The following is a 12735-nucleotide window of genomic DNA, read 5'->3' on the forward strand; positions in this document are numbered from 1 at the left end:
CTGGTTACCCAACACCCCACTCACGCAACAACAAAAAAAGATCAAACAGAAAGAAACAACTCCTATTCCAGGCATTTATCACTGCATTGCTCAATCTGCTCCTTTGGGAGAGAGACTGTCTTGATCGCATTGTTGCCGGGACGGTGGGTACAGTAGAAGTGTGCAACAGACAAAAGTTAAGGGAAGCAGACAGAACACACATGAAAGGGAGGAAGGAAATGAAAAGAAAAAGCAGAGTACTCACAGAGTGAAGGAGTCAGGGGGAGCCGAGACTCTTCTCAGGTCTGCAGAGCGCTCTTTTTGGAGACTATAGGCAGCAGGAAATGAGCAGCCAAGACAGAGTCAGCACAACAGCATGGACAGACAATGAAGAAGCCAGGCAAGAGAGAGAGAGACATACAACATTTAAACAGAAACAAAAGGAATGCATCACAAAACATTTGAATGAAGACATATGCAAAGTTCCAAGATTGCTCTAGAGAGGCAGCAGCAACCCCCCCCCACTTCCCCCCACAAAAAGGCAAACAGAACAAACGACAATGTTCACTGCGAAGTGACACAAAGGTTTTTTCTGAAGGCTGTGGACAGGCTAATGGCAAACAATGTGCACAGTTACACTAATGGTGGTTTCTGGGCCAGGGTCCCACAGGCACTGAAAGATCTTAAGCCTGTAGAGTTTGAAAAGCCTGTGATGCACCTTGCAAGTCCAGAAGAGCCAAAGCTTGACATGATGGATTTGCCTCCGCAAATCTGCCAATTTTTGTTAATGTTTACAAAAATAGTCTTAATTGGAATTCCTCTATCCATAATGTCAAAATGCTGTCCCTATTCTTCCTTATCATATCTTCGGGAACCATGCACATTACACAGTAACTCCCAAAGTCGGTTTCTTTAGTTTCTATACTCAAAGGGGTCTCTGTACCTCTCTCAACTGTCCCAATGGAATGCTTCTATATTTAACCTTTGGAACAATTTTTGTTTCATAATAGCAGATCATTCTTCTTTAACCCAAACTGAAAGCCGAATACTCTCTCTGTAGGGTTTTGTATGCCTCTGATTAGTTACAACTTGCAGAGCAGTGTTTTAAACTGGGGTTCCAGATCAGACAGTGACTCTGGGAAAACTGATTCTTGGTGTTCCTTCTAATTCCTCTTCAATGGCTTCCACATAGAAAAATATTGTCTGATTTGTAAGCAAAACCTAACTGCCAGCATCACATCCTTAGCCTGATCTCTGAAAACCAAGCTGTGTTCTGTTTCATAAATCTCCAGCATCAACAAGAGAGATTATGGAATCATAACTTAACTGGCAAGTCTTTTAATGATGCATGCAGCAGAACAGAATGCAGCTCATTGTTCTGCAGCAAAATTGACTCTGCTAGTCTGGCTACAGTAAAGTCTTACTTTTGCCACTAAACTTAACAAACTGACTCAGAAGACGAATGGAAATCAGATATGAGAAATAAACAAATTTACCATTACCCCATGATCTGCCTTTTTCCTGTCTACAACTTGCACTGTTCCTGAGTGTAAACAATATCAATCAACATTGTACAATTGTTGCACCTAAAAAGTCACTTCTGCATTGAACCTCTTTACTGGTTCATTATTGTGTAATGGTATATAGAATAAGGCAGAGACTATGCCTTCTTTTATGTTTGGAAAGCACCTATCAGAAACAAACAATGAAGTTGTAGAAACATTATAGGTGCGACCACGGTATATTGACCCTGAACATTGTCCTCCAGTTGCAATGCAAACATTCTTTTTAACTTTTAAACCAATTTTCTTTTACTGTTAGGGTTGCCAAGTGCCTGGATTTTGCCCAGAAAGTCTGGTCGAAAAGGGGACCTGGCAGTGTCCAGTCAGATGTACTGACCGGACACCAAAAGTCTGGTTACTGTGGGCTAGGAGTGGGTGGAAGCAAGAGGTCATCAACCTGTGCCAGTCCCTGCTCAGCCGGGGCTACCTCCTACCTGCAGGCAGGCTCCACGTCAGGCTGCAGCAGCTCCCGTCCCAAGCCTGGAGCAGTGGGAGCCCCGCTCAGGGGGAGGGAGGTGGAGACGATTGAGTGATGGGGGGAGAGGTCTTGGGGGGAAGAGCAAGGGCAGGGGTGAGGCCTCAAAGGTCTGTTTTGCAGCCAATAGAAAGTTAGCAACCATACTGACTGTATTCAGAACTTTTTTACATTTTCTTCTTGCAAATTAGTTTAATTGGCAGTATGTTTGCAGAAGCAGAAAATTTTAAGAAAATATTGTACAGTATTTATTGAAAAAGAATTTCAAATTCATAATCAGAAGATGTTCAAACCAGAAACCTGATTCCGGTTAGTAGTGGTATTTTCATCCAATCAGAGAACAGAAACAAGTTTCAAATAGGAAATATTCAATAATGAACTGAACATTCAGTGATGAACAATGAAGAGACCAAAGAATATTTGCAGAAATTACTCTATGAATAATTTCAGATAATGAATACATTTGAGAAGATCACAATCTGTTCATGGATAACTCAGTAACCGGGGATGTGAAATTCACTGGATAAATTATTCATTGCCAATCATTTGCCCAGCTCAGGTGGAATGCAACACATGTGAAACTGTCTGGTCCTCTAATAGCTGAAGGCTTGAATGAGCTATTACTGCTGCTGCAGTCAGCAAGGAATGGAAATTCTCCTTCAGCTTAAGTGGTTCAACGGTATTGCTAGATTTGGATCCCTGGCTCAGATTCTATTCAGGAGCAGATTTCTTATTCATTCTCTTTTATAACCTTTAAGACATTTTACTCTCAAAAACAAACATTAAATGTTGCTCACTTCCCCACACCTTGGGATGAGATGAATTGTGAAATGACAGAGAAAGGAGATGGCCCTTAGATACTAGGGTAATGAGCATGGTATAAAAACCTAGATTAGGTAAATAGACGAGAGCAAAATTTTCAAAAGTGCCTAAGTGACTTAGGAGCCTGAGTTCCATGGCAAGTCAGGGAGACTTAGGGTCCTAAGTCTCTTAGATGCTTTTGAAATGTTACCCGAGATGATTTATGAGATAGATAAGGTTGGTGAGTTCACGTTATGGAGACTAGTCCATTAAAAAAAAAATCTACAGGGAAGCTGCCCTCTGAAGGCCTAATATTTATCACTGCCTCAACATGAAAACATGAAGGAAGAAAAAGTTAGGTTCACCACCTTCCAAATATCTACTGACAACTCACATCCTATGCCAGGAGGTAAATGAATTTACTAATCAGCACAACAAAAGAAAGACAACCCAAACATCCAGAAATCACAGCAGCAGAAGAGAAACCAAGGGAGTCCATTTAATAGCAGTAGTCAAGGGAAAGTAAGATGCCTACAGTGACCTTCCTCTTCTGTAAGAAAGGTCCCCACTGTGTTTCTATTTTCTAACGTGAAAAAAAAACTATGATACCAGAATATCTTGACTATTTCTGTTGGATTTTCTCACCTGAGCAACTTGACTTCAAATCCTGCTTAGGTTCAGCACTGTAACATTTATTAATATCAACTAAAGACTCTAGCAGACAGATCCCAAAACCATCATACCTTTCAATACTCAGATTCCAAGGCCAGAAGAGACCATTGTGACCATCTAGTCTGACCTCCTGTATAACACAGGCCAGAGAACTCCCCCCCCAAAAAAATTTCCTAGAGCTGATCTTTTAGAAAAACATCCAATCTAGATTTAGAAACTGCCAGTGTTGGAGAATCTGCAATGAACCTTAGTTAATTGTTCAATTAGTTAATTGCCCTCACTTTTAAAAATAATGCCTTATTTCCAGTCTGAATTTGTCTATCTTCCAACTGCCAGCCACTGGATCACGTTATACCTTTCTCTGCTAGACTGGAGAACCCATTATTAAATATTTGTTCCTCATGTAGGTACTCATAGGCTGTAATCAAGTCACCCCTTAACCATCTCTTTGTTAAGCTAAATAGACTTTGCCTCTTGAATCTATCACTATACTGTTTAGCTACCTCTGCTTGTGAAGAAAGGTTACTGGTCAGAATAGCATTAGAATAAGCGTAAAGGCAGAAATATATATTGCTCACCCCAAACGCGCCTCCTTCTAGCCACTTATTAACACATTTCTATTTATTGAACTGAGCAAAATTTTAAATTTCTATCCCATGGGAAATTCCAACATTTCAACGTTTGTTTTAATCCTGAAATGAGACAAAAAGTTGAAATTTGGAAATTTTTCATGGTATGCTGAAAAATGTATATTTGGAAATGTTCAAATTTGTTTCAACATTTCTGATTGAAACAAAACATTGTGACATTCCTGAAAATCAAAATGTTTCCTTTCATTCTGTTGAGTTGACCCAAAAGGCTTCCTTTTGAGTCAGATCAACCTTAAACTGCACTTTCCTAGCATGCTGCTTTATGGGAGTTGTAGTTTGGGGACCCATTGTGTCCTATGAGCCAGACTCTCTACAGGTGAGCGGTGTTTATAGGTTCTGAAGGAAGACACTGCCGGAAAATAGGCAGCTCTTTGAGTCTGAGGAGAACAAGAGAGTTGGGATAGGTGCAGGATGGAAGGGGAAATCTCTGTAGCCCTCACTCCTTCCAGCATACGCAGCCACAAAAAATGGTTCTGCTCTTTTATAAGATACTGTATATTTTAGTTAAATACACAGAGTTAAGTGCAAAGGAGAAGAAGTCTTGGGTAACTAATTTGTTATAGCCAGTTTACTATTGCACTTTTCCATTTGATGGCTTAGAAATTCATTCCTCCAACAGGTTTATCCCTCTATCAAGGATTGACCTGAAAGAGTTTCACAGTTAGATCTTGTCAAAAATTTTCCATCAAAACTGTTTTTGATGGAAAATTGGGTTTTCAACTTAATGAAAATTTACCCAAAAAGTGTCAGAAAAAAAATCCAAAATTCAAAAACATTTCAGTTTTCTCAAAGAAAAGTCAAAATTTTCCATGGGAAAAAAAAATCAAGTCACTCTCACCACAGTATTTTAGGGCAGGTGTTTTGCCTTGGTCCACAGAAAACTGTTTTCTTTCATAACTGTTAAGGACATATACCTGTTATTTGTATAAGTGGATTCCACTGCCTTTGAAAAAGTCATCAGCAGGGCAGATGGTAAATTTACCATTCCCGGCCAGCCCTCAATGCTATAAAAAACAGAACTCTGAAACATATAATGGGAAGTCAGAAACACATTAAGAAACTTGAAAAAGAAAAGAAAACTTTCTCACTGTGCCACTACATCAGACAAAATTCCAAAGGGAGTTTCTGCTATTAACCTCTTCCTCCAATATCATCAAAGTAATTAATAATAGCTTTCAGAATTAGTGTGATGTGAGATTATTTTTTAATCACTGTATTTGCAGAAAGCTCAAGAAAAGCTTCCAGCAATTGCAGATGCAGTGCCAGACCCATTCAGTAATCTCACACACCTATAATTCACAGGGTGCACTTTCCCCAGTCTGAGGAGAAAAATCCACCTATTCTATCAATTGTAAAGATTTTGATGGGATGCCTTTAAATGCTGCAGACATCAGGTTAAGAAATGTATATGACAATGTAAAAGGGAAAACTTGGTGTCTGTGGTGGGATTTTGCAGAACAGCGTCATACTGGACAAACCCCAGCTTAGTCACTCTGACATCTTCCTCCTATAATTCATCTTTATTATGCCAAGAAACTCAACAGACAATCCATCTGCCCCCCCATTCTTCCCAACCACCCAGACACACTGACACACACGCCTTGTAGAGGTTTGAGATTGGCATTAAAGTCCTTGACGAACTGCCAGTAACCCCCCAAAAACACAGACTCCCAGGTGGATATTTCAGTCAAACCAAAAGGTACCTGAACAACAGAAGCTCTGAACCCGATGGAGTTTGGCATAGCATATTCAAACCAATTCCGCCATGAACAATATTCTCCAGGACTCAGTGGACCTTAATTACTGTACAGTGTTACCACGATGGGGCGGATCCGTATCCCCCATCCACAGTTTAAACTCAGATGCCATAGCTCATGCCTGACCATGCTAATAACTAGACTGAAATATATTAGATGCTTTCTTCCCACTGCTGTGGCCTCCCTCGTGGCTGGAAACAATGGCTCAGGATTGAATTTTTCCAGTTTGGACTTTGTAGCACGGTATGGGGTGATGAAAAGAAATTAGAGGTCATTGTTCAGGGGGTGATAGTATTCTATTCATCAGCTGTTCAAGGTGAAATTTATGCCTAACATATTTTCCAGACAAATAAGGATCTAATATGGCAAACACAAGCTTAGACTGCTGCTCCAAAACGTTTGTCTCATTAACAGAACTGAACATGCAAAACTGAATAAGGAAGCATTGGTTGGTCTAGCAAAGGACTTGATTTTATGAATTGATACACTTCTGCTTCAGAAGGTTGGCAGCCACTGGATTTGCTAAAAGGAATAACACACTCCTGAGTACATGGCTGTTTGAATGAAACACATTTGTAGGGTGCTGGAGGTATTTGGCTTTAAACCTATGCTCAGTATACTGAAGGCCTGCCTTGTCTTTTGCAATTTAAATAATACATGATGAAGAAGTTGGTGGGGATGCTTATTGGCTCCCATTGCAGCAGCACAGAAAGACTCATTGGTAAATCAAGAACAATGGCATTTTTAATATTTAAAGTTTTTTTAAAAAAATATTCTTATGCTATTAAAATGATCTCTTGGGGATTTTTAAAATTAATTTTTTAGTATAAAAAGATATTTTAAAAATTTATCTTCTCTTCTTTGCATGTTTTCTGGCTTCCATTTATTTCAACCTTTCCCTGTTCCTTTTTAGGCTACTCTAATGCCGCTTCCCTCTCGTTTGATAGCTTATCTCCTTTCTTGTCCATTCTCACTTTTGTTCCTTTCTTTCCTGGTTCCCTGATCCAGAAACTCTCAATCCTAATCTACCCTCAGATGCAACTCCCTAAAGCTAACACGCTCATTGTAATCTGAGTACTCTAGTTTTTCTTTTAGCAGACTGGAAGCTGCCAAATATACTATATCTAGTGTCTCATGTAAAATGCATCCCTCAGTACTTCCCAATAGACCAGAAGTCCCCTTTGAATTGCTGATATTCCAGTGGAACACTGATGCTTCCAAGAACACTGCAATGTTTTGCTACTGCTCAGAGACTGCAGCACAGAAAGAATTACTATTTATTTGAGAGCTATTGAACTCTCTCAATTAGGGGTACATATACACTGCAGCTGGGATCATGCCCTCCAGTGCGGGTAGACAAACTCAGCTAGCTCTGCTTGAGCTAGCATGCGAAAAATGGTAGTTAGCCACGGGCAGCATCTTAGGCTAGCCACCCAAGTACATACCCGGGTGTCACGTGCGGTTGTATTCAGGCAACAAGCCAGAGCCATCACAAATGTCACCGTGGCCACATAGCTGTTTTTAGCACACCAACTTGAGTAGAGCTAGTACAAGTCTGTCTACCTGTGCTGGGAAGCATGCTCCCAGCTGCAGAGTCGCCAGACCCTAAGGCTTGGCCTACACTACAGACTTTTGTCGATATAAATGCGTTGCTCAGTGGTGTGGAAAATTTACCCCGAGCAACACCATTCAACTGTAGACAGTATAGCATACACAGTATAGCAACAGGAGGGCTTCTCCCATGACATAGCTACCACTTCTCAGGGCAGTGGAGTAACTACACTAAGGGGAGAAGCTCTCCTGTCGGCATAGGTAGAGTCTTCTCTCAGCACCGCAGCGTTGTATGTGTAGACAAGCCCTTAGTGATTTATACCAGCGCACTCTGATCAGGATTCCCCACATGGTGACAAACAGCCCTACTCAGTGAATCCTCCGGCTGGTCCCATTTGCACCTGGGAGCAGCATGCTCCCAACACAAAGACTGCAATATAGCCTGAGCACATATGTGCCCTGCAGTGGACTGTTGATATCTGTTGAATGGTCTCAACGTGGGATCAAGAAGACTCATTAATTTCAGAAAGCAAATTATATGGCACTTTAAAGAGTGTGAGAGGTGTATCTGCACAGCTTCTATGTGTTTTAGTAAGAGTCACACAGTTGAGTCCACTGAGACCTCCCCGTATAGTTACCCCTTTGGATAACTGAAAGACATAACATCTTTCTGAAAGCACAACAAAGGGAACCCTGTTAGTTAAAGCACAAACAAAATCTGGTAAATATTTACAATGTGGAGGAGAGGAACATTTTGGGGTTTCTGGACCTCTTTCTCCAAATACTCTGATGGTTCAGTCCATGCAAACTTCCTGTTTGAATTCTCTGCCCAGTAAGAGCCTCCTTGTATTAGGACATGAACAAGTCCAACTCACTCATTGAGTAAAGGCATGGATGTTCTCCTCTTGCTCTTCTGCACCATATTGGCCTGGTTCCTTAGGGAGATCCGAATGAGAGACGGAGCAAGTCGACATGGCTCCCCATCCACTTGCATGGGGATAGACTTGTATGTTAACAGAGTCACTTCCCGGCACTGATGCAACCTTTCTCCATGACCTCCCACCTGAAGAGCAGCCTGCAGAACAAGGACAAAGCAAAGAGGAGGAAAGCCATAATGTTACCATCCTATACCAGCCATGTGAGTTAGCTAACATCTCCCTAATCCTGTTTTACCCAGCACTCTATATCCTCCGCTACAAACTATTCCATCTGCACATGAGACCCACTCTGTTGCAGTAAGTGGTTTGTTCTGTCACAGGGAGATTTACCAGCTTGCCAGAATACAGTCCAAAAGCAGCAACTGTCCACTAATTTGGAGGATTCAATGCAAAGAACCCACTATTCTAAATTCATCACCACTAGGAAGTTGCATTTCAGGCCAACCCCACATTTTCCCCCCATCTAAATTTGCAGAATGGCTTTCCAGTGAGAGACATGGGTGCACATGATGCATTAAGGCAATGTTCCAATCAAAGTTTTTCAATAAGTCATTGCAATGAGGCATGACCAATGTAATTCCATTCACAGAAAAGACATAAAATGGGGCTTAGAATGCTAGAATAAAGTCTTGGACAGAAGGATCAGTGGGCAGAGGTCAGGTGAAGCAGTCAAACATACATGACAAATTCATTGTATTACATGGGTATGAAATTTATCATGTGGAGGTTGCCTCAGCATATGTGATGTATATCTATATTTAGAGATATAGACACACACTTATATGCTTGCACACATCCAAGGTGCATTTCTGTATATTTCTACATCTTGTTTTAAATTATGATTACTTGTGTTGCAGTACTGCCTACAGTCTACGACTCAAGGATCAGGGTTCCGTCTATGTGATCTAAATGCTTTTTCAAGCAACAGTATTAATAGAGATTTTCTTTCTTACCAAGGCAATACTGTCCTTGATGTGAATTAGATTAATCTGAAATACTTATTATGACAGTTTATAAAGCAATTCAGCATCAGGATTAGACAAGCTGAAAAGAGCAAGGAGAAAAACCTTGTTCAATAACTGCGGCTGGAAAGCAATTAAATGCTATGTTCAATAATTGTCTTGAAGAAACGAAACGAGAGAGCTGTACCATGTGCCCTCTGGGACACCCGCTCACTGACCCAACATTCTATCCATAAGTTGACTGAAATAAGTCAACAGAAACAGGTCTGCATAGTTTTCATCAAACAACACCTTCTTGACCGACAGCTTTTCCCATTTGGTGCTTTTCTAACTTAGAGAAAAAAAATTAGCCAGCTTTCCAAGCCCACCTCCTCTCTCCTACCTAAGTACATGCAACCTCTTTAAAACCCAAACCAGGAGTAAAGAAGCAGTGGAAGAGGCAAGGGGGATAAAAACATATCAGAGACAAAAAGATAGATAGAGCTTGTTAATGACTTTTGCAGGGCCCTAGAGATTTAGGCAGGCACCTTGGGGCAGAAACGCTGTATTTTAATAAAAAATCTATATTAATACAACATTAGCATCAAGTTACAGGAACTGAAGTCAGGACATTCACTGTTTTGTTTCCCACAGGAACCTTAACTGTCCTATTATGAATATTACACCTGGGCTACTGGTTACATGATGATGATGATCATAATCATCATATTACTTAACATTTATATAGCACTTTTCATTCAAAGATCTAAAGCATATCACAAATGTGGGCAAGCAGATCATAAAGCATAGTGTGATGCACAAAATGTCTGCTAAGATGCAGAAAAGGTCTATTGTTATAGTGACTCTTCAAATCACAAACACATATAAAACCTTAACTCTGACCTCAGCTTCTTTTAGGTAGAAATAGCTCACTAAGGGACCTGATTCTGAATTGTGGCCTAAATGAGTTCATGCAGCTCAGGAGAGGGGTGGCAAAGGTGGCTGTGCATCACCTCTGTGGCCCTCTGGAGGCAACCCTGAAGACTACTCTAACTCACTGTTGCCTGCACTGATTCCCTGTGGGATGTTACATTGTAAATACAGTTCAGTGCATTCCAGCTACACCTTCTCATTCCTCCAATACATCCTGCCCCTTCCCTCATTTATAACCTGGCATACATCTACACCAAGCACTGTAATAGTGGGGGTGATGAAGGGTTATTCCACTAGACCTACACCACTAGGGAATTCCCCTGATGCTAGGGGTACTCCCAGTCAGTTGCCACTGGCTTTGTGGCACCTGTATGATAGCTCCACCAGTATACAAAGGCTATAGCAGAAACCCCAATCAGGGGCATAGACATTTAAAGTATGACTAGCAGTAAGGCATCTTAGTTTTGCTTATGATGGAGATAAAGTTTATTTCAGTGTGATTGTGAGGAATTAGATGCCTGCATTGTGGATGGTTGTATGCCGAAACTGAAAAGCACTTTGGCATGGAACTGAGGAGCCTGTGAATGTGTTTGGGCACTATAGTGAAAAGGTACAAAGACAGAGATTGGTCTGGAGGGTAACACCACTTTAACTGGTGGTCTTGTGTTTTTAAGGTTTGTACTTGGGAAATGCACTTAGAGTTAACTTTTTTTTTTGTGGGAACAAAAGATAAACAATTACAGTGGCACTTACCTGATGCTTTCAAAGCACTTTACAAACATTATTCAATGCTCACAACACCTTTGTTGGGCAGGTAAAAATTATCACTCCCATTTTAGGTTAAGTGACTTGCTCAAGACTACACAGCAAATCAGTGTCAGAGGGGAAGCAGAACTCCTATATTTCTAGATTGCTGTTCTGTGTTCTGACCAGTAGACAACACCCATTTCAAAAAGTTTTATTCCTTTTCCACTAAATCACACAATGTTCTATTATTTCTCACATACCATGTTATCTTGCTCAGGGTTTTAAATGGCATAATTTTAATGCATAATTGAAAGGTGATGACACAAGGGTTAAGGTTGCTATGGAAATGTTCATTCTGAATTCCATGGCTGGTGCATATACAAATGTAATGCTTAATTATGCATCAGCATCATTTTATGTATTAATGTACTCCACATACATAGATCTTTTTATGTAAATATTCCTTATAACGCAGCACAAAGTAAATCAGCCTCACTGGCTTTAGGCAAGACTTCTGTCTGAAGGCACTATAGACCTTGAGAGCAAAGAAGAAGTCATCAAAATTTTAGCTAAAATATGCAGACTGTACAATGTTTTATAATACGTGAGCACCAGCTAGAAAACACAAATACTTAAAATAACAGTTGCACTACTCAATCAGGAGTGTCTCTCTTATAGTCTGTGATCTTCTTAAAATTTCTCCCACCCCCTCACTCTGATAAATCAGGGAAAATGGGAATTTTCTGAGAATATTTAATGCAGTAATTGAAATTCTTTTAAACTATTCAGATTTTTAGGTGCGACTTTAGGTGGAGATCTTTTGCAATACCAGTGATGGTCAATTCTAGAGTACAGCAGAAAGGAATGCTCAATTTCAATATGGAGATGCGGCCTTTAAAGGCCAGGAGTCCCAGCATGTAATGCTCCATATTCCAAGTGAGCTGCAGGCCGCACCTACATACTGAAGATGAGGAGGGCTACCATATGTGTCTATTTTATGCAAATTAGATATGTCCTTTGAGCACCTGGTGATTTGACAATGTGGTACTTCTCAACTTTGCAAAGTTTGGACAACCTTTAATTATGTGATTAGTAAAGATGGTTTAAAAAGAGTAAGTACATTTTACAAAGTTTTTTTGGGGAAAAAAACCTAAAGATTTTCTTTTTCTTTTCTTTTTTTCCTTCTTTTTTTAAACAACAAAATTATCCCTCCACCCCACCCCCCAACACACATGATTTCTTACTTTTTCTTTTCTTTTCTCCCAGTGAAAAAGTGAAAGTAGGATTTTTTCCCACAATTTTGACATGGAATATTTTGAAATTTTCAAAAAAGATTGTCAAAATATTTTGTTTGTTTACAAATTTCATCAAAAAAAATTTTTAATGTAATTGTTCTACACACAAAAAATTTTGTTGCTGGAATCCTATTTTTCAACAAAGAATGTCTGACCAGCTCTAATGTATATGGGAAATATACAAAAACCCCAGTTGTGGTGGGGCTGGTAACAAACAGCAGTTATTGTGCGACCATATTAGTTTCCCATTGTACAAACACACATACACATGCACACACATCCCTTCTATAATATTTTAATCTTCTTTGAATTTTGATTTGGGAGCATTTTGAAGCACCATTAGGTATGTTCAAAGCAACCAGGTTTTCAGGGAGTACATTTTGATAATGAAATCATACTTCTCTTCCTTTGAAAACCATTATTTGTTCATAATT

The 12735-nt window shown here is 40.0% G+C and overlaps 1 protein-coding gene across 6 annotated transcripts in view; it reads right to left on the reverse strand.

Moving 5' to 3' along the window:
* The window catches only part of DGKI (diacylglycerol kinase iota), a 281008-nt gene that overhangs the window by 95606 nt on the left and 172667 nt on the right, over positions 1–12735 (reverse strand). For all 6 annotated transcript variants that reach the window (XM_073322101.1, XM_073322083.1, XM_073322075.1 and 3 more), the window contains one exon: positions 8323–8522. In XM_073322101.1, the coding sequence (XP_073178202.1) occupies positions 8323–8522 (200 nt within the window). The remainder of the gene's footprint in view (positions 1–8322; positions 8523–12735) is intronic.

This window comes from Lepidochelys kempii, chromosome 1 (genome assembly GCF_965140265.1).
Source record: "Lepidochelys kempii isolate rLepKem1 chromosome 1, rLepKem1.hap2, whole genome shotgun sequence".
In the NCBI taxonomy this organism is placed as follows: Eukaryota; Metazoa; Chordata; order Testudines; family Cheloniidae; genus Lepidochelys; species Lepidochelys kempii.